Genomic DNA, 22,045 nt, shown 5'->3' with positions numbered 1-22,045 from the left:
AGAAGATCCATCGAGATGATCAGGAATGATGGTCCACTAGAGGGCGCCACAGTCACATGACGCCAACGCAAACACAACATGGCACCCAACCACAATATCACCCGCCGCACAAACCCACACACACACCTCGCGTGCCTCTCGTGATGACCCCACTTGTGTGTCCAGGGTGTTGAAGGCCCTTTGGGTTTTCCCGGCCCTCCCGGATTTCCCGTGAGTGCAGCGCCTTCTCCAACGTGACCAGACGGAAAGCGGGTGTATCTTTGACTTGCGGTGGTTTTTTTCAGGGACTTCCAGGGGGCGAAGGCTTGGCGGGGAGACCGGGACTCCCGGGATGCAACGGCACCAAGGTAGCCGCGGGGCCCGCGGGCGCTTCTTTTCTTCGTCCGTTAGCGGTTTCGCCCTCAATTGGTGCAAAGCTTCGAGTTGATGAGAAGGTTTCTTCGGCCGTCATCTGTACTTCTTTCAAGGTGTCGGACCTTTCGCTTCTTATCCAAGAGGCTTCATCAGCAAACTAAAGTCTTACTGGTAGTTTTGGCCCTAAACCGATAAACAACCGACACCTCCGGACAAGTTGCGTCCATAATTTGTCAAATACTGAGCGCATTTGACCAAGATTCCACGCCATATTAAAGCTACATTTGACCTTTTAAGACTCACGCTGAATATTCAGGAAGTCTTGTTTTTGAGTTGATGACGATGCCGGACTGACGTCGCTGAGGGAACGCCCCTGACCGAGAAAGCCACACACGATGCATTTTGGGTACTTTGTTTGGTCTGGATGGCCAAATTAGAAGGAAAATGAGATAAAGAACACGATGGTGAATGGTTGTGTGTCGCCGCCAATTGCAGTAAGACGCATAAAGAAGGTGTAAGTTGACACAAATACCCAGCGGACAAATCAGCCCATTTCCAATGGAGCTTGGGCGCCATCTTGTGTATTTTCTGAGTGCTACTTTGCAGTCCAGACGGCTCAAATTGATACGGAAGGACTTCTTTCATCGATGGCAAACATGTATGCTTTCCCCTTTAGAACTATTTGTATCATATTGATAAGTGGATGAGTAACAAGAAAGCATCTTCTCCGAAGCTGAACTCCCTGAAGCCATTGTTTTGATTCTGGAGCAAGGTAGTTTGTGAAGGAGTATTCTGGCGTGACGTCACGAATAAGGGGGCGGGACTTTCTGAATCTGCCCAGTTCCGAGCTCATTTCGTGTTTTGCCTTTGACTCAAAATATCAGCCTGCGTGTTTTGGCTATTTTAGATGCTCTACAACATGTTTCTGATGTCAGTTAGCAAAATGGTGTCCTTTCAGGCAAAAACGAGTGCATCCAAAAGATAGGCGGCCAAATAAAAAACAAAGGCGAGGACATCGCAACATGGCAGGGATAATACAAGTGGGCCTCAATCGGCAGTACATTTGCACCTCAAAGCTAGCAAGCACTCATTTGACGACAGTGAGGTTAAAATCTTAGCAAAAGAAAACAGATAATTTGAAAGGGGGGTCATAAGACGGCAAACCCCTTCACTGAATCGCCGTGGTGGGGTGAGGTTTCATTTGGATCGTTCTTACAACAGACTTCCTAAGCAACATAGGTTTAGTTATGCTGATGAGGTGATACCAGAGCAAATGGGGCAATCAGGCCAGTCGTAGATCCTCATCAGACAGGATGATAGAATCATAATAATAATACATTTCATTTTAATAATAATAATGATACATTTCATTTCAAAGGGAGGTTAAAATCTTAGCGAAAGAACATAGATGGTTTGAAAGGGGGGTAAAAGAAGTGATTCTTATAAAACAACAAAATCCTTTAAACCGGTCTGGTGGGGTGAGGTTCAATGTGGATCGTTCATACAATAGCCTGCTTAGGCAAAACAGGTTAGGCAACTTTCGTGATGCTGATGAGGTGATACCGGTGGGAGTGGGGGTAATAGGCCAGTCGTTAGTCAGGAATGTAGGAACAATCAGTGGGGCCACAGGGAGTGGACCTCTGCTCCCCCCAACCTGAGAGTAGGGACCTATCATAGCTGTGTCCGGTGCCGCCATGTCTGGACATTAGGGATATATAAATAGGGCCGATACGACCAGTCAGACTTTAGTTCGCTGACGAAGCCTCATGGATAGGAGGCGAAAGGTCCGAAACCTTCACATTTGTACAGATGACGGCTGAAGAAACCTTCTCATGGATGGATGGACCACTCCTGTACGACTGAGAGCTTACACAGACGTAAACAGAAAGCTACTAGTTGATGTTTGGCTGCCAATTACTGTTGACTCCAAACAATTTGTGTCATCAGTCAAGTCTCTTCTTCTTCTTGTTGGTCCTTTAATTCGAATCAAAGGCTCTTCATGTGCTTTTTGTCCCAAATTGTCCAGCACAAACACTTTTGGCAATTCAATTGCTGGCAAATTGGTGACGCCATCGTTTGCTCCTCCAGGGTTCCGACGGCTTCCCCGGCCTCCCCGGACTCCCGGGACCAATCGGGCAGCAGGTGCGGTTTTGTTTTGTTTTGTTTTTTCGCTCCAAGGCGCCGGAAACTAGCGCGGCTGCTTAGCCGAGCTGATGGCCGCAATGCGTTTTCAGGGCTCCCCTGGACCGAGAGGAGAAAAGGTTTGAAGATCTGGCCGACGCTTCCTCGTACGTGCGGTTGGAATTCTTTGCTTTCTTTCAGGGAGTCTCGCCCGTCTTTCTGGAATCTTCCGACATCAAAGGCGCACAAGGACTACCAGGGCCAAATGGAATCAAGGTAAGATGGCAAAAAATGATAATAGAGCGGTACCTCGGCTTATGAACGCCTTGGCGAACAAACGATTCGGCCTACAAACGTTAAAGTTACGAAAATTTAATTTTGCCATATGAACTATTTTTCGCCACAATGTGTCGTTAGCGAACAAGCCCGTTCTCCTAACAGGGAAATGGCAGCCAACAATTTTTTTGTCCTCTATTACCCGCCCCCAGCCTTCGTTAAGGCCGCACGTGATTGGTCAAGAACGCAGAAGTGGGGGTGTTACAGAAACAAAGAGCTGCAAATTAAAATAGATAGGCAGACCACAGAAAGAGAGTGAGAAAATGGATAGAAAACACTGTGAAATTTGGACTCATTTCAACTTTATTGAGAGTGGAGACTGAAAGGTTAAAATATCCCATCAAGCTCCACAAATAACCCACACAAGCCATCTGTACACTTGATGCAAACAGCTATCAACCCAGCTAAACAGAACACAATTGATGAGGAACTAGGTAAAATTAGCGCATAGAAAGCACGGCAACGCCACTCGAATATCGTCAAGAGGGAACCTGGAATTTCGTCACCCATTGATGATCTCAAGGCTAGCCACGGATGCTTCGAGAACTTGAAGCTTCGTACAAGGATTCATAGTGTCATTGGTCATGGTGAGGCAGCCAGTTTTGACGACAAAGCTGCCAACGCTTACAAGGAATCATTCCTCAAGATGGTGGAAGAAGAAGGCTTCGTTCCTCATCAAATGTTTAATGCCGATGAAAGCCGCCACTCCATTCCATCAAGCCACCAACGACCGTCACAAAGGTCAATAAAACCACGTTATTATGCAGTCTTTAATTACAATACCGTAGCACATTTATTATACATAAAAAAAGGTGTATTTTGTGTAGTTTTAAGGCTTAGAAAATTAGAAAGTAGAAAATGATGTTTTATGGGAACCTGGGAATGGATTATTCTCATTTTAATGGTTTCCCAAGGGAAATGAATGTTTGAGATACACACTTTTCGCCTTACACACTGTCTGGGGACCAATGAAGTTTGTAAGCCTATCAAAGGTATCACTGTAATTTTCTCTTTCGCAGCAGCGACCATATTTGTTTTCCCAACCAAGACAGAAGATTTGATTGAGCGTTCGTTCCGTTTAGCGGCCAACGTGAAACGGATAGTCGTGATTCACTCGTTGCCGATTTCCGAATGGTCGCCAAGCACTTTTTGGTGAACGACGGGTCACCTCCAAAACCAGTTGCGCAAATGAACAGGTGTGAGGCAAGAGGCCTGTTTTGCAAGGTGACGGAACAACTTGCCCTTTGTGGCGCAGGGCTCCAGTGGAGATCCAGGGGCGCCGGGTTTGCCAGGACCTTCAGGACCCGCCGGACCTCCTGTACGCTCTTTTCAGCTTTCTTCAGAAAAGGCGCCGGCGCCCGACCCGGGTGACGTGTCTTGTTTTTGTTGTTGTTTCTGCACAGGGTCGTCCGGGGTCGCAGGGCTTGCCGGGAGCCAAGGTGGGTCTGATCCCAAGCGTATGCTAGCGTATGATAGCATATGATAGCGTATGCTAGCGGGAGCCAAGGTGGGTCCGATCCCACGCGTATGATCGCGTAAAATAGCGTATGCTAGCATATGCTAGTGTATGATAAACATATGCCAGCGTATGATAGTGTATCCTAGCGTATGATAGCGGGAGCCAAGTTGGGTCGGATCCCAAGCGTATGCTAGCATATGATAGCATATGCTAGCGTATGATAGCGGGAGCCAGGGTGGGCCCGATTCCAAGCGTATGCTAGCGTATACTAGTGTATGCTAGTGGGAGCCAAGGTTGGTCAGATCCCAAGCGTATGCAATCGTATGCTGGCGTATGCTATCGGATGCTAGCGTATGATAGCGTATGATAGCGACAGCCAAGGTGGGTCCGTTCCCAAGTGTATGCTAGCGTACATATGCTAGCTTATGCTAACGTATGTTAGCGTGAGCCGCAATTTTGAATGTGACCCTTGTGCCTGGCTGAGGTGTGTGTGTGTGTGTGTGTTGGGTGTGTGTCAGGGTCAAGAGGGTCCCAGTCCGCTCACTCCAGGTCCACAAGGCCTGAAGGTGGGTGCTTCCTTCCGGCGCCACGTTTTCGGACGTCTGTCCAAGTTGTCATTCGGACTTCTCCTTGAAGGGAGATCGCGGACCTGTTGGGATCCCGGGACGGAAAGGCATCAAATTGTACGCAGAGGGTCCCAAAGAACTCAAGGTCGGTCCCCGTCTCATTCGCTGAAGAAATGAATGGATGAATGGATGATGGTCAGGTTCGCCATTCGTTCCTTCCTAAAATCTTCAGTTCCTTCACATCCTGATGCGTTTGCTTGTCGTCGTTGGAAGCAAGCTCTCCGTCGCCCCCTTGTGGGTCGAGTGAACGCTGGCGCCAATGGCTGCCGCTGCTCACCCACACAAAAAAAAAAATCCAGTGACTGTAAAGTGTCCTTGAGAGTTTTGAAGGCGCTCAGAAGTTAAATGGATTATTATTATTATTATATTGAATCCCGTCGAGATCCCTGCAGCCATTCATCCACACATTGGTTCATTTCTCTATTGATTGTCGTTTCTTCCACCATTTAGTCATCCATTCACCCGTGCGGTCAAGTGTGATTCATGCTTTCATTTATCCATCCGTGCACCGTTTTTTTGCTCAGTCGTTGTTACACGTTCATCCATTCAAGAATTCATCCATGCGGTCAACATGCAACCAGCCATGATTCATGCTTTCACGTATCCTTCCCCGCGCCGCTTCTTTTGCTCAGTTGTTGTCACGCGTTCATCCATTCAAGAATTCAGCCGTGCGGTCAACATGCGACCAGCCGTGATTCATGCTTTCATTGATCTGTCCCAGCACCGCTTTTTTGCTCAGTCGTATTCACACGTTCATCCATTCAATAATTGTGTGCAATTCTCAGTCAGTCATTCATCCAGCCGTTGCCCGCCATTGCGTCTTGGCGGTTTGGTTTCAGGGTGAGCCGGGTGACGTTGGAGACAAAGGTTGCGCCGGAAGCCCGGTGAGTCCTTCAACTATTCTGCAGAATCAGAATCAGAAAAGCTTTATTGGTCCCACAATGGGGACATTTGCAGTCCACAGCAGCAATTAGAAAGGGGATGGGGTGAAAGGTTAGAAAAGAAGATACTCCTAGCATAGTCAACTAAAAATGTTAACTGTAGACCGTAAATGTGCTAAACCATTTCATAAAAACTGTACAGAGTGCAAGTATCAAGAAAGTCATCGGTATAATAGCATATGCTAGCATTTGATAGCCTATGCTAGCGTATGCTGGATTTTGGAGTTTTGCCTCACCAGGGTCCGACGGGAAGTTCGGGGACTAAAGGCGAGCCGGGCCAGCCAGGGGAGCAGGGCTCACCGGTAAGACTATCTATTAGCTCCCTAACTTTCTATGCGAGTTACTTAGCTATCCATTAGCTGTCTCTTAGCGAGCTAGCTTTTTATCTGAGATACTTGCGGGTTGAGTGAAGACCTAGCTAGCCATCTGTTAGCTATATATTAGCTAGCTAGCTTAGATATTAAATGGATTATTATTATTATTATTATTATTATTAAGACAACCGCCGGCGCTCCGGGCCTGCTCGAGCACTCTGGCTGCACTGGCGTTTCAGGGTCACGCCGCCGCTGTACCGTCGCTCACGACTCGCTTCTCATTGGCAGGGAAAAACGGGAAAGGACGGCATCCCTGGAGAAGTGGGACAACCGGTGAGGACCAAAATAGCTGTTGATTTTGCCAGGCGAGACCATTCATTTCCACATTTGGTTGCGTCTGCAGGGGGAAGAGGGGCCACGCGGCTTTGCGGGACCCCCAGGCATCGACGGAGTACAGGTAAGTCCAAAAACATGATTTCTTTGGGTGTCCTGAGGAGTTCTTGTCACTTTTCAACAACACCACCTAGTCCCACATAATAATAATAATAATAATAATAATAATAATAATAATAACAATACATTTCATTTATAAGTGCCTTTTAAAACTCTTAAGGTCACTTTACAGTCACGGGATAAATTTTACTGTGGCTTAGCAGCGGCAGCATTCACTCAACCCGGAAGTAACTCAAATACTGTAGTTAAAAAGCTAGCTAAGTAGCCAATAATAATAATAATAATGAAGTCAAAGTCAGCTTTATTGTCAAATATGCTAATTTGCATGACATACAGCACAGATGAAATTAATGTCCTCTCGGAGCCAGCGTGCAAGGCACTTAGAATGACTTTAACAAACATAATAAACATGAAAACGCCAATTTGCCGGGATAATAATAATAATAATGATAATACGAATAATAATAATAATACTAATAATAATAATCTTCTTCTTTTCCTTTTGGCTCTTCCCTTCAGGGGTGGCCACAGCGAATCAATGTCCTCCATCTCAGCCAGTTTTGTGCATCCTCTTCTCTCACACCAGCTACCTTCATGTCCTCTTTGACCACATCCATAAACCTCCTCTTCGGTCGCCTGCCTGGCAGTTCAAGGCTCAGCATCCTTCTCCCGATATAGTCTCGCTCTCCTCTGGACATGTCCAAACCATCTCAGTCTGACTTTGTCTCCAAAGCCTCTAATATGGGTTGTCCCTCGAATGTACTCATTCCTGATCCTATCCATGGACTTCATCAAAGTCCAACCAAAATGTCTCCTTCTCCGCCAGCTCACATCCTACTTGTGGGGCTACCCACAAACAACATTGAACATCACTGATGCCTTCAATTTCTAGCTTCAGACTCATCATTCTATCTGATACTCTTTTTACTTCTAAGACATTCCTAACAAACTCCTCTTTTAAGATAAGCCCAACTCCATTTCTCTTTTTGACTTCTCCACGATAGAACAACTTCAACCCTGACCCTAAGCTTCTAGCCTTGCTCCCTTTCCACCTGGTCTCCTGGACACACAGTATGTCTACCTTCCTTCTCTGCATCATGTCAACCAGCTCTCTACCTTTACCTGTCATTGTTCCGACATTCAAAGTTCCTACTCTTAGTTGTCTACTCTTAGCGTTCCATCTCTCTCTTTTCCTCCTCCCTCCTCCCTCCTCTCCTTCTTCGACCAACAGTCGTCCATTTTCCACCAGCACTCTGAAGGTCAACAGTACCGACCGTTATTAACCCGGGCCTTGACCGATCCGGTATGGGATTCAGAGGTTTGATTCGCATATTTGTTTTGGCAAAAAATTTACGTCGGACGCCCTTCCTGACACCACCCTCTGTATTTATCCGGGCTTGGGAGCGGCACAATAAGACACTGGCTTGTGCCCCCTTGTGGCTACATTTAGTTAGATCTCTAATATATATCAAATAGATAGAAAATATATAGCTAGCTAGGTAGCCAGCTAGAAAGCTAGCTCGGTAGCTGTAGATAGCAAGATAGGTAGCCAGCTAGATATCTAGCTAGGTAGCCATTAGCCTGAATGCCGCGGAGCTCGCCACTAGCGAACGGATCTTTGCCCCCTCCCCATTTTCTAAAATGCCGATTTCCCAAATTTTAAAAACGTTTCTAAAATGGCGACTATCAAAAAAAGAACAACAATGACAATTTTTCAACAGTTCCAAAAAAACAGTGTTAAAACAACTGAAGTTTGGCTAGCTTTCTATCTATTTACTTCCATGAACGCTGGCTCAGTGTATTAGCTAACTATCTATCTAGCTGGCTATCTAGCTATCTAAGTGGCTAGCTATCTAGCTATCTATCTGTTGGCTATCTGTTAGCTTTCTATTATATGGCTTGCTAGCTTTCTATCTATTTACTTCCGGGTTGAGTGAAAGCTGGCTTCGTGTATTCGCTAACTAATTATCTAGCTAGTTGGCTATTAGCTATCTAGCTATCTAAGTGGCTCGCTATATAGCTATCTATCTGTTGGCTTTCTATCTATTTACTTCGGGGTTGAGTGAACGCTGGCCCATGTGGCTGTCGCTGCTTACCCACACTGAAAATGATCCTGTGACTGTAAAGTGACCTTGAGAGTTTTGAAAGGCGCTTAGAAATGAAATGGATTATTATTATTATTACTGTCCAGAGGTGGCGTTGCCAGACTCTGCTACGATAGGTCCCTGCTCTCAGGTTGGGGGGAGCAGAGGACTATTCCCTGCGGCTACACTGATTACTTCTATTGTCCTGATTGATTACTTCTATTGTCCTGCCTGAGTATGAGGTCTCCGACTGGCCTGATTGTCCCATTTGCTTTGATATCATCTCATCAGCATAACTAAGCCTACGTTGCCTAAGAAGTTTGTTGTATGAACGATCCAAATTGAACGTCATCCCACCATGGCGATTTAGTGAAGTGTTTTGCAGTTTTATGAACATAGCTTCTTTTACTCCCCTTTCAAACCATCTATTTTCTTTTGCAAAGATTTTAACCTCATTGTCGTCAAATGAGTGGTTGCTAGCTTTTAGGTGCATATAATCATGACAATCCATTTGATTTCCAAGCGCCTTTCAAAACTGTCAAGGTCACTTTACAGTCACAGGACAAAGTTTTTCTGTGGGAAGTAACTCAAATAGATGGAACGCAAGCAAGCTAATACATAGCTTATACAGTAGATAGCTAACTAGACAGTTAATATTGTAGATAGCGAGCTAGATAGATATCTAATAGATAGCAAATAGATCGTTAGCTAGATACCCAGATAGCTAGCTAAATAGCCAGCTAGTTAATTCGTAAATTTTAATCCAGCATTTTTATCATTTTTTAATCATTTCATATCATGTACGAGTGGGCCTCAATCCGCAGTAGATCTGCATTTAAAAGCTAGCAACCTCTAATGTGACGACAATGAGGTTGAAATCTTAGCGAAAGAACATAGATTAGTTTGAAAGGGGAGTCAAAGAAGCAATTTTGGTAAAACAACTAAATCCTTCACTCAACCGATATGGCGGTGGAAGGTTCAATTTGGATTGTTCGTACAACAGCCTGCTTAGGCAACATAGGATTAATAATGCTGATGAGGTGATACCAGGGCAAATAGGGCAATCAGGCCAGTCGTTAGTCAGGACAATAGGAACAATCAGTGGAGCCGCAGAGAGTAGTCCTCTGCTTCCCCCAACCTGAGAACAGGGACCTATCATAGCAGAGTCTGTGTGTCTGGAGAGTAGGAATATATATATATATATATATATATATATATATATATATATATATATATCGGGCCGAAACTACCAGTAAGACTTTAGTTAGCTGACGAAGCATCTTGGATAAGAAGCGAAATGTCAGACGCCTTCAAAGAAGTACAGATGACGGCTGAAGAAACCTTTTCATTGACGAAAGAAAATAGAGGCTTTGAAAGGGGGTAAAAGAAGCTATTGTTATAAAAGCTGCACAACCCTTCACTAAATCGCCATGGTGGGGTGAGGTTTCACTTGGATCGTCCTTACAACAGACGTCGTTACCACGTAGGCTTAGTCATGCTGATGAGGTGATACCAGAGCAAATGGGGCCCTCACGCCAGTCGTAGACCATAATCAGTCAGGACAATAGAAGTAATCAGTCAACTACAGTAAAGTCTCGTTATATCGATATTCTCGGGAGTCTGAAAAATATCGATATAATCGGGACTATCGATATATCCGACCCTGCGCGCATGTAATTTTCTCCTTATAGTATCGTAATAAGCGGTACTATCGATATAACCAATATCGATATAACGAGACTTTACTGTACCAGCAAAAAAAAAGATGTTCGCTGACAAAGCCTCTCGGATGAGAAGCCAAACGTCGGACACCCTGAAAGAAGTCCAGATGTACTGCAGATCGAGGCCCACTGGTATTATCCCTGCCATGTTGAAGAAGATGTATCTGTCATCCTTTTTGTCAACGTGTCCAAAGTTCGTTTCATTGTTTTGCGTCAAGGGGGAGAAAGGCGATTTTGGTCCTCCTGGTCTGCCGGGTGAGGTGAGGCTTCCCGGACCATCCCAAAGACCGACAAGGACGGGGGGGTCTGTCCCCAAAAGTCTTCAGAAGCTTTTCTTCACCAGATATTCTGGACGCATGCATCTGTAAAAGGCCAGAATGGGATTCCCGGCTTTCCAGGACCTCTGGGACCCCAAGGAGAGCCAGGTGCCTTCAAGCTCCTATTTGTTCTGGATTTAGCCAGGTTGGGCTCTCTAATCCGCTTCTTCTGTGACTCTTTCAGGACTTGTGGGCTTTCCCGGGTTACAAGGCCAACAAGGTATCTTGCAGTGACCAAGAAGATGACCCTTCATTTAATAATAATAATAATAATAATAATAATAATAATAATAATAATAATACATTTCATTTCTAAGCGCCTTTCAAAACGCTCAAGGTCACTTTACAGTCACACGATAACATTTTCTGTGGGTGAGCAGCGGCAGCCACATGTGCCAGCGTTCACTCAACCCGGAGGTAACTCGGATAGAGAGCTAGCGAGCTAATAGATAGCTAACAGATAGCTAGCTAGACCTTCACTCAACGGAAGTAACTGAAATAGAAAGAAAGCTAGATAGCTAGCCAACAGATAGCATTTGGGGCGGTCCTCCGCATACTTGATCCTAAACGTCGATTTCTTCTTCAGGGGAGGGCCCGATGGGAAGGCCGGGCCCTCGGGGTGCACCAGGCTTCGTGGGACCTAAAGGAGAGCAAGGAGAAACAGGGCCCATCGTCATTGGGCCTCCAGGACCTACCGGGGCCCCTGGAGGACCTGGGCCTGAGGGAGAACCAGGAGAACCAGGAATACCAGGTGCTGGCCTTTCTTTGGTGTACAGTCCAGTGATACCTTGGATTGGATTGGATTGGATTGGATTTGCCTTTATTAGTCTCACAGTGGAGACTTGGCTGATGAACTTAACTGGTTCCGAGACAGAGTGTGTGTAAAGCAAATTGTGTGTATCCCAAAAATTAATTTCCCTGAGGAAACCATTAAAATAAGAATACTCCGTTCCCAGGTCCCCATAAAACATAATTTTCAGCTTTATCGTCAGAACTGGCTGCCTCACCATGACGAATGACACTATGAATCCCTGTACGACACTTCAAGTTCTGGAACCATCTGTGGCTCGCCTTGAAATCATCAATGAATGACGAACTTCCAGGTTGCCTCTTGACGATATCCGAGTGAAGTTGCCGTGCTTTCTCTGCGCTAATTTTACCTAGTTCCTCATCAATTGTGTTCGGTTTAGCTGGGTTGATCAAGTGTGCAGATGGCTTGTGCGGGTTATTTGTGGAGCCTCATTGATGGGATATTTTCACCTTGCATTTGAATTTGACTCTGCCTTTGAACAATCAATAATCATCAATAAATGAGTCCAAATTTCACTGTGTTTTCTATCCATTGTCTGTTGTCTGCGTATCTATTTTAATTTGCAGCTCTGTGTTTCTGTAACAGCCCCCCCAAGCCCACTGCTGCGTTCTTGACCAATCACGTGCGGCTTTAACAAAGACTGGGGACTGGGAATAGAGGACAAAAAAATAGTTGGCTGCCATTTCCTTGTTAGGAGAACGGGCTTGTTCATGAACGACACATCACTCATTGTGGCGCTCTGCGTGTATCCCGAAAAAAAGTTTGTATGCCAAGATTAAATTCTCGTGAATTTAATCTCGTTCGTTATCCAAGGTGTTCTTAGGCCGAGGTATCACTGTATGCAGAATGCTGATAGAATGAAGGAAAATAAGCTTTGGCGGGGTGTCCCTTTCATGGCATTTCACTTCATTTCAACGGAGAAAACTGATCTGAGATATGGGCAAGATGAGTTCAATCTCTGTCACGGACAGAATGAAAGTCGGCGTAGCGCTACATAGCGCTGCGCACATCATTTCAACTGCATGTGACTGCTCTGACTTGGATGCTAGCGCCATTTCAGCAAGTTTGACAGATATGCCAATAAGATGCTTATGCTCCATTTTGCTGCACCATCAGACTTCCTGCAAGGTGCTGTCGGACCCCCCGGTGCCAAAGGTCCAAAAGGCCTGAGCGGACCCCCAGGGGCCAGAGGCTGGGAAGGGCCGGAAGGTGAGCACACATGGCAACAAAAAAGAGAATTCATCATTAGAATCAATTAGATGAGCGTTTATTCGTCTCTCAATGGAGAAATTGACATGAGGTGGCTAGCTGTTCGGTGTTGACCTGATTGTTAGCTGTCTGGCTGGCGAGCTGTTGGCTACCTAGCTATCTATGTTTGCTATTTATCAGAATATGAAGAATAAGAATAAGAATACATTACATTTTAAGCGCCTTTCAAAGCTTTCAAGGACACTTTACAGTGACAGACAAGCATAGCTACTATAATGAATAAAATACAATCACAAATAGAATGCAATAAATAAAATACAATTATAAATAGAAACACGAGATAGAACTACACAGAAAATGCAATTTCAAATGTGTGGCTTTTGAGATGGGATTTAAAGGTGGGAAGAGAATCCATGTTACCAATGTTGGGAGGAAGTGAGTTCCAGAGTTTGGGGGCAGAGCAGCTGAAGGCTCTGTCACCCATATTTGCAATCCATTAGCTAGCTATCTCACGATTAGCTGTCTAGCTGACTCTAAGCTGTCTGGCTGGCTAGCTGGTGGCTGTCTGGCTATCTATTAGCTATTTATTCACTATCCAATAGCTGGCTAGGTAGCTAGCTTTCTATCTATTTGAGTTTCTTCCGGGATGAGTGAACGCTGGCGTGTGTGGCTGCCGCTGTTATGTGCTTTGTTTTATTGTTTTTATTGTAAAGTGTCCTTGGGTGTTTTGAAAGGCGCTTGAAATAAAATGTATTATTATTATTATTATTATTATTATTATTATTATTATTATTATTATTATTAAAAACTGATCCTGTAACTGTAAAGTGACCTTGAGAGTTTTGAAAGGCGCTTATCAGAATCAGAAAACTTTTATTCATCCCACAATGGGGAAATTTGCAGTCCACAGCAGCAATTTGATAGGGAGGGGGGGGGGGGGGGGGGGTGAAAGGATAGAAAACAAGATGTTCTCAGTATAGCAAAATAAAAATGTCAACTGTATACTGTAAATGTGCTAAACCGTTTCATGAAAAACTGTACATAGTGCAAGTATCAAGAAAGTCATATTGGATTGGATTGGATTTGCCTTTATTAGTCTCACAGTGGAGACATTTACATTTCACAGCAGCAAAGTGATGAAAGGAATGAAAGAATGAAATATTGATGATATATGCGGCGGTACCTCTCCTTCTTGATGCGTGGGTGTAATAGTCTCTGGCTTAAGGAGCTACCCAGTGTTGTCAGGGTGGGCAGAACGGGGTGGGAGGGGCTGTCCATCATAGCTTTTAGTTTAGCTAGCGTCCATCCGTTGCCCACCTCCTCCAGACAGTCCAGCGAGCAGCCCTGGACAGAACTGGCCCTCTTGACAAGTTGCTCCAGTGTTTTCCTGTCCAAGGTGGTGATGCTGCCTGACCAGCAGACAATTCCGTAGTGGATGGCTGAAGCCACCACAGAGTCATAGAAAGTCTTTAGGAGTGACCCCTGAACCCCAAAAGACCTCAGTTTCCTGAGTAGGAAGAGGCGACTCTGTCCCTTTTTCATTAGGGCATCCGTGTTCGTAGTCCAGTCCAGTTTATTGTTGAGAGTAACACCCAGGTACTTGGAGGAGGTCACCCTCTCAATATCCGAACCCTGGATGCTCAACGGTGCAGGTGAAGATTGTTTCCTGCAGAAGTCCACCACCAGCTCCTTGGTTGGTTCCCAGTGTTGATCTGGCGGTGATTCTGCTGGCACCAGTCCACAAAGTCCTTTGTCAGTCCCCTGTACTCCCTATCGTCTCCCTCTGTAATGAGGCCGACAATAGCTGAGTCGTCAGAGAACTTCTGAAGGTGGCAGGTTGGGGTGTTGTAGTTGAAGTCCGAGGTGTAGAGGGTGAACAGGACTGGAGCCAGGACTGTCCCCTGCGGCGTTCCGGTGCTGCAGAGAAGCCTGTCCGACTCACAGTTCTTTACCCTCACGTACTGTGGCATGTTTGTGAGGTAATCTGTAATCCAGAATGAGGTGGTGGCTGACTCCGGCATGCCGCAGCTTGTCCCTGAGTAAATTCGGCTGGATGGTGTTGAAGGCACTGGAGAAATCAAAGAACACGATCCTCACCGTGCTCCCAGCATTCTCCAGGTGCAGCAACGGCGAGTGGAGGATGTAGATGATGGTGTCCTCCACACAGATGCTGGGCTGGTAGGCAAACTGTCGCAGGTCCAGTGATGAGTTTGCCGGCGGTCGCAGGTGGGCGAGGACGAGTCTCTCCAGCGTCTTCATCAGGTGAGACGTCAGCGCCACCGGTCTGTAGCTCTTGAGCTCCCTTGGGTTGGCAATCTTGGGCACTGAGACCAAGCATGACGTTTTCCACAGCTGGAGAACTCTGCCCAGCTTCAGGCTCAGGTTGAACATGTGCTGGACAATGACACACAGCTGGTCGGAGCAGGTCTTGAGGAGTCGGGAACTGATGTCGTCCGCACCTCACTTCCATCCTCCTCAGCTGGTTCCTCACCTGCGCAGTTGTGACAGACAGGCAGGAACCAGGAGGCAGAGTGGTGGCTGAGGGTGTGGCAACGGTTGGGAAGAAAGTTGTTGGTTGCGGGAAGCTGGTCGTGAGAGGGGGCAGGGAGGAGAAGTCCACAGTGAGAGTTGGTGCAGCTAGAGGTGGAGTTGACGGCGGGCCGGGGGCGACAGGCGTCTTGTCAAACCGATTGAAAAAGCAGTTGAGTTCATCTGCCCAGTCCTTGTCTTTGTCATTCAGTGTCACTGGACTTTTGTTGCCTGAGATGTTTTTCAGGCCCTTCCAGACACCAGCGACATTGCTGGCTTGCAGCTGCTCCTCCATTTTCATCCTGTTGGCCTTCTTCCCCTCTCTGATCTTCCTCCTCAGTTGGATCTGCAAATAAAATGTATTATTCTTATTATTATTATTATCATTTGCTTGTCAGGCCAGAAGGGGGAGCCGTGCTTTGTGTGTCGTCCCGGATCACCGGGCCGACCCGGAGAACCAGGTGCAGATGGTCTCAAAGGTATCTATCTATCTATCTATCTATCTATCTATCTATCTATCTATCTATCTATCTATCTATCTATCTATCTATCTATCTATCTATCTATCTATCTATCTGTCTGTCTGTCTGTCTGTCTGTCTGTCTGTCTGTCTGTCTGTCTGTCTGTCTGTCTGTCTGTCTGTCTGTCTGTCTGTCTGTCTGTCTGTCTGTCTGTCTGTCTGTCTGGCTGGCTATTAGCTACCTATTAGCTATATATCTAGCTAGCTATTAACTAGCTATTAGCTATGTATCTAGCTAGCTATCTATTAACTTTCTATCTATTTGATACCACTGTAAAACATGTGGTCATGTTCTTTGGTGGCCCAGGTGCAATAGGGGCTCCAGGGTCCAAAGGTGAAAGAGGTCTGAAGGGTATGGCTGGAGCACCTGGTCCGCTGGTGAGTTCAGTTCCGCCTATCATTCTTTTCAACCAAATCCTCTTCAATTTGCTGTATCCTTGGAAATTCACAATCCCATTCCCAGACTGTGTTGTTATCTGGATCTGCAGGGCCTCTTTGGTATCCCAGGACTGCCTGGACATCCTGGTTTAACGGGGGACCCTGGCATCATGAGGAGGTTTGGGCTGAAAGGCGAAGTTGGGGACCCAGGAGACTTTGGAGCTCTGGGCCTTGAGGGGACAGATGGAGTTCCCGGAATCGCAGGCCCCAAAGGCATTCCGGGGCCCAAAGGAAACACTGTGAGAGTCGGATGCGAAACCCTTCTTCTAAAAGGCGCCTTACCATTTCAGATTATAGGGAGAACCAACCGCGGACCGTTGCTTTTCCATTATAATCATAATAATCATAATAATAATACATTTCATTTATAAGCGCCTTTTAAAACTCTCAAGGTCAATTTACAGTCACTGGATAAGTTTTCTGTGAGTGAGCAGCGGCGCCACACGCGCCAGCGTTCACTCAACCCGGAAGTAAATAAATAGAAAGCTAGCTATCTCAGCTATTTACTAGCTCATTAGCTAGTAGATAGCTAATAGACAGCCAACAGATAGCTAGATAGCGAGCTACCCAGATAGTTATATAGCTAGTTAGTTAGTTAGCTAATAAACTGAATGTCCCTATTAAATACACAGATAGAAAGCTGGCTTGCCAGCTACTAGATAGCTAACAGATAGCCAACAGATAGCTAGCGTGATCAATCAATTGGGCCTAGACACGGGTGGGATCAAGACTCCACTGCACCGTGTACACTTGCATTTGGGGCTCTTTCATCACATTTTACCAGAGACCAGTCTTTCCATTTGGTTTTGTGGGCTTACGAACTATTAGCTAGCTATCAAGCTAGCTATCTAGTTGCTATTTAACTAACTAGCTGCTTATCTGACTAGCTATCTGTGAGCTATCTATTTACCTCATTATCTAGCTAGCTAGCTATCTATCTATTAAATTAGCTATCTATCTATTAACTAGCTATTAGCGAGCTGATGGCTAGATAGCTAGCTATCTATTTAGCTATCTGTCTATTAGCTATTTAACTAACTATCTATCTATCTATCTTTCTATCTATCTATCTATCTATCTATCTATCTATCTATCTATCTATCTATCTATCTATCTATCTATCTATCTATCTATCTATCTATCTATCTATCTATCTATCTATCAACTAGGTATTAGCTTGCTAGCTATTAACTAGCTACTAGATAGCTATCCAGCTATGTATGTATTAACTAGCTATTGGCTAGCTCGCTTCCTATCTATTTGAGTTATTCTGGGTTGAGTGAACGCTGGCGCGTGTGGCTGCCGCTGCTCACCCACAGAAAAACTTATCCAGTGACTGCAGAGTGACCTTGAGGGTTTTGAAAGGCGTGTAGAAATGAAATGTATGATGATGATGATGACTTTCAGAATATGAACTGCCAGTGCATGATGTGGCCAGATCCCAAATTGCAGCCCACCAGATGGACTGGAAAATTGCCTTTCAAAGTTGAAGCAAACGAGACCCCTACAAATAGTGCACATATATTGCCTTTTCCAGCAGTTCCTTAACTCCGGAAAAGTTGCCTCCATAATTTGTAAAATGACTTCAAATGACTTCTACTGAGGACATTTGACAAAGATTCCACGACATATAGCTATATTTTACGTTTGAAAACCCGCGCTGAATATTCAGGAAGTCTTGTTTTGTGACGTCGCTGAGGGAACACCCCTGACCGAGAAAGCGAAACACGATGCATTTTTGGTACTTTTTTTCGTCTGAAAACACAGTGTTGATGGCAAAATTAGAAGGAAAATGAGATAAATAACACAATGGTGAATCATTGCGTGTCGTAGCCAATTGCGGGAACATGCATAAATAAAACACCAATTCCCAGTGGACAAATCAGCCCATTTCCAACGGAGCTTGTGCGCCATTATCTGCATTTTCTGGGCGCTACATCGGAGTCCAGACGGCTCGAATTGATACGGAAAGACTTCTTTAATCGATGTCAAACATTTATGCTTTCCTCTTCAGAACTATTTGAATCATATGAGTAACAAGAAAGCATCTTCTCCGAATCTGAACTCTGAAGACATTGCTTTGAGTCTGGAGCCAGGCGTGTGACCCATAGTGACGTCACAAAGAAGGGGGCGAGACTTTCTGAATCCCCGCAGTTCCGAGCTCATTTTGTGGCAGTTTTGGGACACGTTAAGTCATTTGTATTGGTGTTTTGCTTTTGACTCAAAATATCAGCCTGCGTGTTGTGGGCATTTTAGATGCTATCAAACGTTTTTCTGATGTCAGTTAGGAAACAAGAAAATGGTGTCGGTTGTCCTTTGAACTTAGTCCCGTCCAAATAATACAATAAAATACAGGAGATGAACAAATGAATCCATCAGTCGGGAATGTACACAGGAAAATTGAATGTCCTGAAAGAACAGATTAAAACTGAGAATGTTCAGGGTTGGAAATTGGCTGATGACACCGGACATGATTTCCTCGTTTGACTGTAGGGACAAGGTAACAAAGGTTTCAGGGGTCCTGTTGGGTCGACTGGTTCCAGAGGGCCACCTGGACAAATGGGGCCACCAGGGCCGCCAGGCATTGGAGCTCCTGGACCACCAGGACCACCAGGGGAGGTGGGCGTTTTGGGCCTCCCGGGAGAGCCCGGTAAACCAGGTATGCCTGGCCTCGTGTGACTGGAGGACAAAAGGCTGGATCTTGATGTCCAAACTATGCGTTTCAGGAGAAAAAGGTTCAGTTGGCAAGATTCTAGGCACCCCCGGAGATTCCGGCCAGAAAGGAGTGAAGGGTTCATCTGGCAATCCTGGATCAGAAGGTGAGGTTGACATTCAATTTGCCAAGTTCCAAATGGACCCAAACTATTTGAACATGAGGGTCCAAAAACGTCAGCGTTTCCAATCAAGCCTCCTTCTTGTTCTTGTTCTTGTTCTTGTTCTTCTTCTTCTTCTTCTTGTTCTTTTTCTTCTTCTTGTTCTTTTTCTTGTTCTTGTTCTTGTTCTTGTTCTTGTTCTTTTTCTTTTTCTTTCTTTTTCTTCTTCTTCTTCTTCTTCTTCTTCTTCTTCTTCTTCTTCTTCTTCTTCTTCTTATTATTATTATTATTATTATTATTATTATTATTATTATTATTATGCTGAACCCAGGTGTGATAGGACCTCCTGGAACTCTGGGATTGGTTGGTCTCAAGGGAGAAAGAGGACAAAAAGGATTTACTGTCCAGGGTCATCTAGGCTTTCCAGGAGTCAAAGGTAATCCTGTAGAATTCGTTGATTCCCGATTGGACTACAGTGTGTGGATTCTTGTTTTAGGATCCAAGGGCCTAGCGGGAGCTCCGGGTATCCCAAGTTACGGTAGTAAAGGACGCCCGGGACCATCGGGGCCACCAGGAAGACCTGGCGACAAGGTGAAATGGATTCACTCAGCGTAAGAAATCTCAAACTCGGTGGCTCAACTCATCATGTGTGGTTCTTGTCCTAATAGGGCACAGTTGGTTTTGGTTTTCCGGGCCGACAAGGCCAATCGGGTCCCCAAGGCACAGATGGCTCTGTGGGAGCACCGGGGACTGAAGGGCCCCGAGGATCTGTTGGACCTCCAGGCTCCAGAGGACAACACGGAGCACCAGGGCCCAAAGGTGGGGGTGAAGTCGAGACGCCCTGCTTCCTTTTCCCAAATGCTTTCAGTCCTATTCTTTCTCCCGACTCTTTGTTTGCTCTTCATTAGCGCCGGTCCCATGAACAGTTTAAATAATTTGCCTTGCTTTTGAGAGAATGCATGAAATAACATATGGGGACACACTCAATGACGGCATTAGGTTAACTGCATAGAAGTCCAGTGGAGTAGGGACGGTTCCAGTTTACCCAATTTAAAAAGGTTGCTAACTTCTTGGTACACTCTTTTAAATCACAGTAAACTTGATCATGCCCTGGGAACTCTCTCAATAGTCTGAAGCAATTCTGGTCACGAGGGTAGCGGGCACATGCTGGAGCAGATCCCAGCTGACTTCTGAAAGTAGGGGAGGAGGTACACCCTTGATGTGAGATTTCCAGCATTTGGACTCAGGGACTCACGCACATCATAAGGTCACATCCGAGTTACGACCGCGTTCCGTTCCGACAAAACCGTTGTAAGTCAAACGGCCATAAGTCGAAAAGCGTTCAAAATGGCTGACGCGAGTATCACGTGATCATAACAAAAGGCCTCTCCTATACGACAGGATAGTATACGATGTCAATCTGTTGTTTTTAAGCAACGTTTTCGATTGTATACTATTATATACCAAAATGTTGACTTTTAGTAGAATTAGTTGTATATAAGGTTTAGTATAATTAGTTGTATCTTATCTCTGTCTCTGTGGGTTGCTGGCTGTAGCGGTGGCAGCCATAAAATTAGAAAAAAAAAGTAGGCGGTCGTGGTCGGAAGTACGGGTGGTCGTATCTCGCGCCGGTGGTAAATCGGATGTTACCTGTATGTTTCAGGTTCCCGGGGTCTAGATGGCTTTCCTGGACCACCTGGCCCCGTTGGACCTTGCTTTCTAGGAGCACCTGGACCTGCAGGACAACCCGGGTCAATAGGAGTTGTTGGCCTCTCGGGTATAAATCCATCAAAGGTATTTTTGAGAAGTCTTGAGTGTGAGACGTGTCATGTTCTGCAGGAGGCCGGGGTGTCAAGGGTGACAAAGGTGATCCCGGGCTGCCAGGCATGGGTGCTATTGGGTCGCAGGGACCATTTGGCGTTCCGGGGTTTGTTGGATCTCCAGGTCAGCAGGGAAGCAACGGTATGAAGGGACAGACAGGGACTACTGGTCAGCCAGGACGTCCAGGTATGGAGGAGGGTCACAGTCTTGCCCACTTAGTCAGTACGTTACCCATCAGGGGAGGACACAGACCCTTGCCTATTCAAGGCACAGCAACACACTGAAATAAGATCCAATGGTTTTCCATTCCAACGCTGAGTTGTGTTTGTTTTTGTGTGTCAGGTATAAGGGGAGACACTGGTCCCCCAGGCACCCCAGGGAGTCCAGGACACCTCGGCAAACCAGGGACACCAGGAATTACTGGGCCAATAGGTGCTACAGAGTCATCACGAATCAGCCTATTCGCCTGTCTTCAAATCACTACCAACCTGTGGCTCTCGGTTCAGGCGAGAATGGTGCCAGGGGTGAGACAGGTTCCCAAGGGCCACCCGGGCCTCAGGGAGACAGAGGTGAAATGGGACCAAAGGGAACGCAAACCACTGTGCGGATGCCTGGAGACCCGGGAGATCCAGGAGCCACTGGTATTCTATTCTTTTCTATTAGCTTCTCTTCCAAGTTTCACAACCAGTGTGGCATGGAAATGATCCTTGTCACTTGATTGGCCGAACAATTACGCTTGGCATTCTGTCATTTACTCAGCCAGCCTGGAAAAGAAAGTGAACTTAGCATGATGATAAGACGAATAACAAATACAGTGATACGAACGCTTTAGCTAACGAACTTTTCGCCTTACGAACGTTACATTCGCGAGAATATAATCTTGGCATACAAACTATTTTTTGGGAAACACATGGAGCGCCACAATGAGTGTTGTGTCGTTCAACGAGCCTGTTCTCCTAACAAGGAAATGGCAGTCAACATTTTTTAGTCCTCTATTCCCCGCCCCCAGTCTTCGGTTAAAGCCGCACGTGATTGGTCAAGAACCGTGCTAGAGAAAGGAGGGGAAACACGCAGCAGCAGTGGGGGGGTTACAGAAACACAGGGCTGCACATGAAAATAGATGGACAGACGACAGAGAGAGAGAGAGTGAGAAAAGGGATCGAAAACACTGTGAAATT

General features: G+C 45.8%; 1 protein-coding gene across 2 annotated transcripts in view; it reads left to right on the top strand.

The window, feature by feature from the left end:
- Window positions 1–22,045, top strand: part of col4a3 (collagen, type IV, alpha 3) — a 46,771-nt gene that overhangs the window by 6,033 nt on the left and 18,693 nt on the right. For both annotated transcript variants that reach the window (XR_016117083.1, XM_089013002.1), the window contains exons 5-34: window positions 166–210; window positions 285–347; window positions 2,443–2,496; window positions 2,589–2,615; window positions 2,677–2,751; window positions 4,067–4,129; window positions 4,215–4,250; window positions 4,789–4,836; window positions 4,907–4,981; window positions 5,736–5,780; window positions 6,077–6,139; window positions 6,440–6,484; window positions 6,555–6,608; window positions 10,628–10,669; window positions 10,753–10,834; window positions 10,911–10,946; window positions 11,313–11,477; window positions 12,654–12,746; window positions 15,674–15,754; window positions 16,103–16,173; window positions 16,284–16,472; window positions 18,727–18,892; window positions 18,960–19,052; window positions 19,378–19,482; window positions 19,543–19,637; window positions 19,715–19,865; window positions 20,710–20,823; window positions 20,886–21,053; window positions 21,210–21,299; window positions 21,374–21,508. Coding sequence is in view for 1 of the 2 variants with exons in the window: in XM_089013002.1 (XP_088869128.1) it covers window positions 166–210; window positions 285–347; window positions 2,443–2,496; window positions 2,589–2,615; window positions 2,677–2,751; window positions 4,067–4,129; window positions 4,215–4,250; window positions 4,789–4,836; window positions 4,907–4,981; window positions 5,736–5,780; window positions 6,077–6,139; window positions 6,440–6,484; window positions 6,555–6,608; window positions 10,628–10,669; window positions 10,753–10,834; window positions 10,911–10,946; window positions 11,313–11,477; window positions 12,654–12,746; window positions 15,674–15,754; window positions 16,103–16,173; window positions 16,284–16,472; window positions 18,727–18,892; window positions 18,960–19,052; window positions 19,378–19,482; window positions 19,543–19,637; window positions 19,715–19,865; window positions 20,710–20,823; window positions 20,886–21,053; window positions 21,210–21,299; window positions 21,374–21,508 (2,569 nt within the window). In the remaining variant the exon portion in view is untranslated. The remainder of the gene's footprint in view (window positions 1–165; window positions 211–284; window positions 348–2,442; window positions 2,497–2,588; window positions 2,616–2,676; window positions 2,752–4,066; window positions 4,130–4,214; window positions 4,251–4,788; window positions 4,837–4,906; window positions 4,982–5,735; window positions 5,781–6,076; window positions 6,140–6,439; window positions 6,485–6,554; window positions 6,609–10,627; window positions 10,670–10,752; window positions 10,835–10,910; window positions 10,947–11,312; window positions 11,478–12,653; window positions 12,747–15,673; window positions 15,755–16,102; window positions 16,174–16,283; window positions 16,473–18,726; window positions 18,893–18,959; window positions 19,053–19,377; window positions 19,483–19,542; window positions 19,638–19,714; window positions 19,866–20,709; window positions 20,824–20,885; window positions 21,054–21,209; window positions 21,300–21,373; window positions 21,509–22,045) is intronic.

This window comes from Hippocampus bargibanti, linkage group LG14 (genome assembly GCF_051943395.1).
Source record: "Hippocampus bargibanti isolate YZ-2025 linkage group LG14, ASM5194339v1, whole genome shotgun sequence".
NCBI lineage: Eukaryota > Metazoa > Chordata > Actinopteri > Syngnathiformes > Syngnathidae > Hippocampus > Hippocampus bargibanti.
This window is presented reverse-complemented; position numbering and strand designations above follow the sequence as displayed.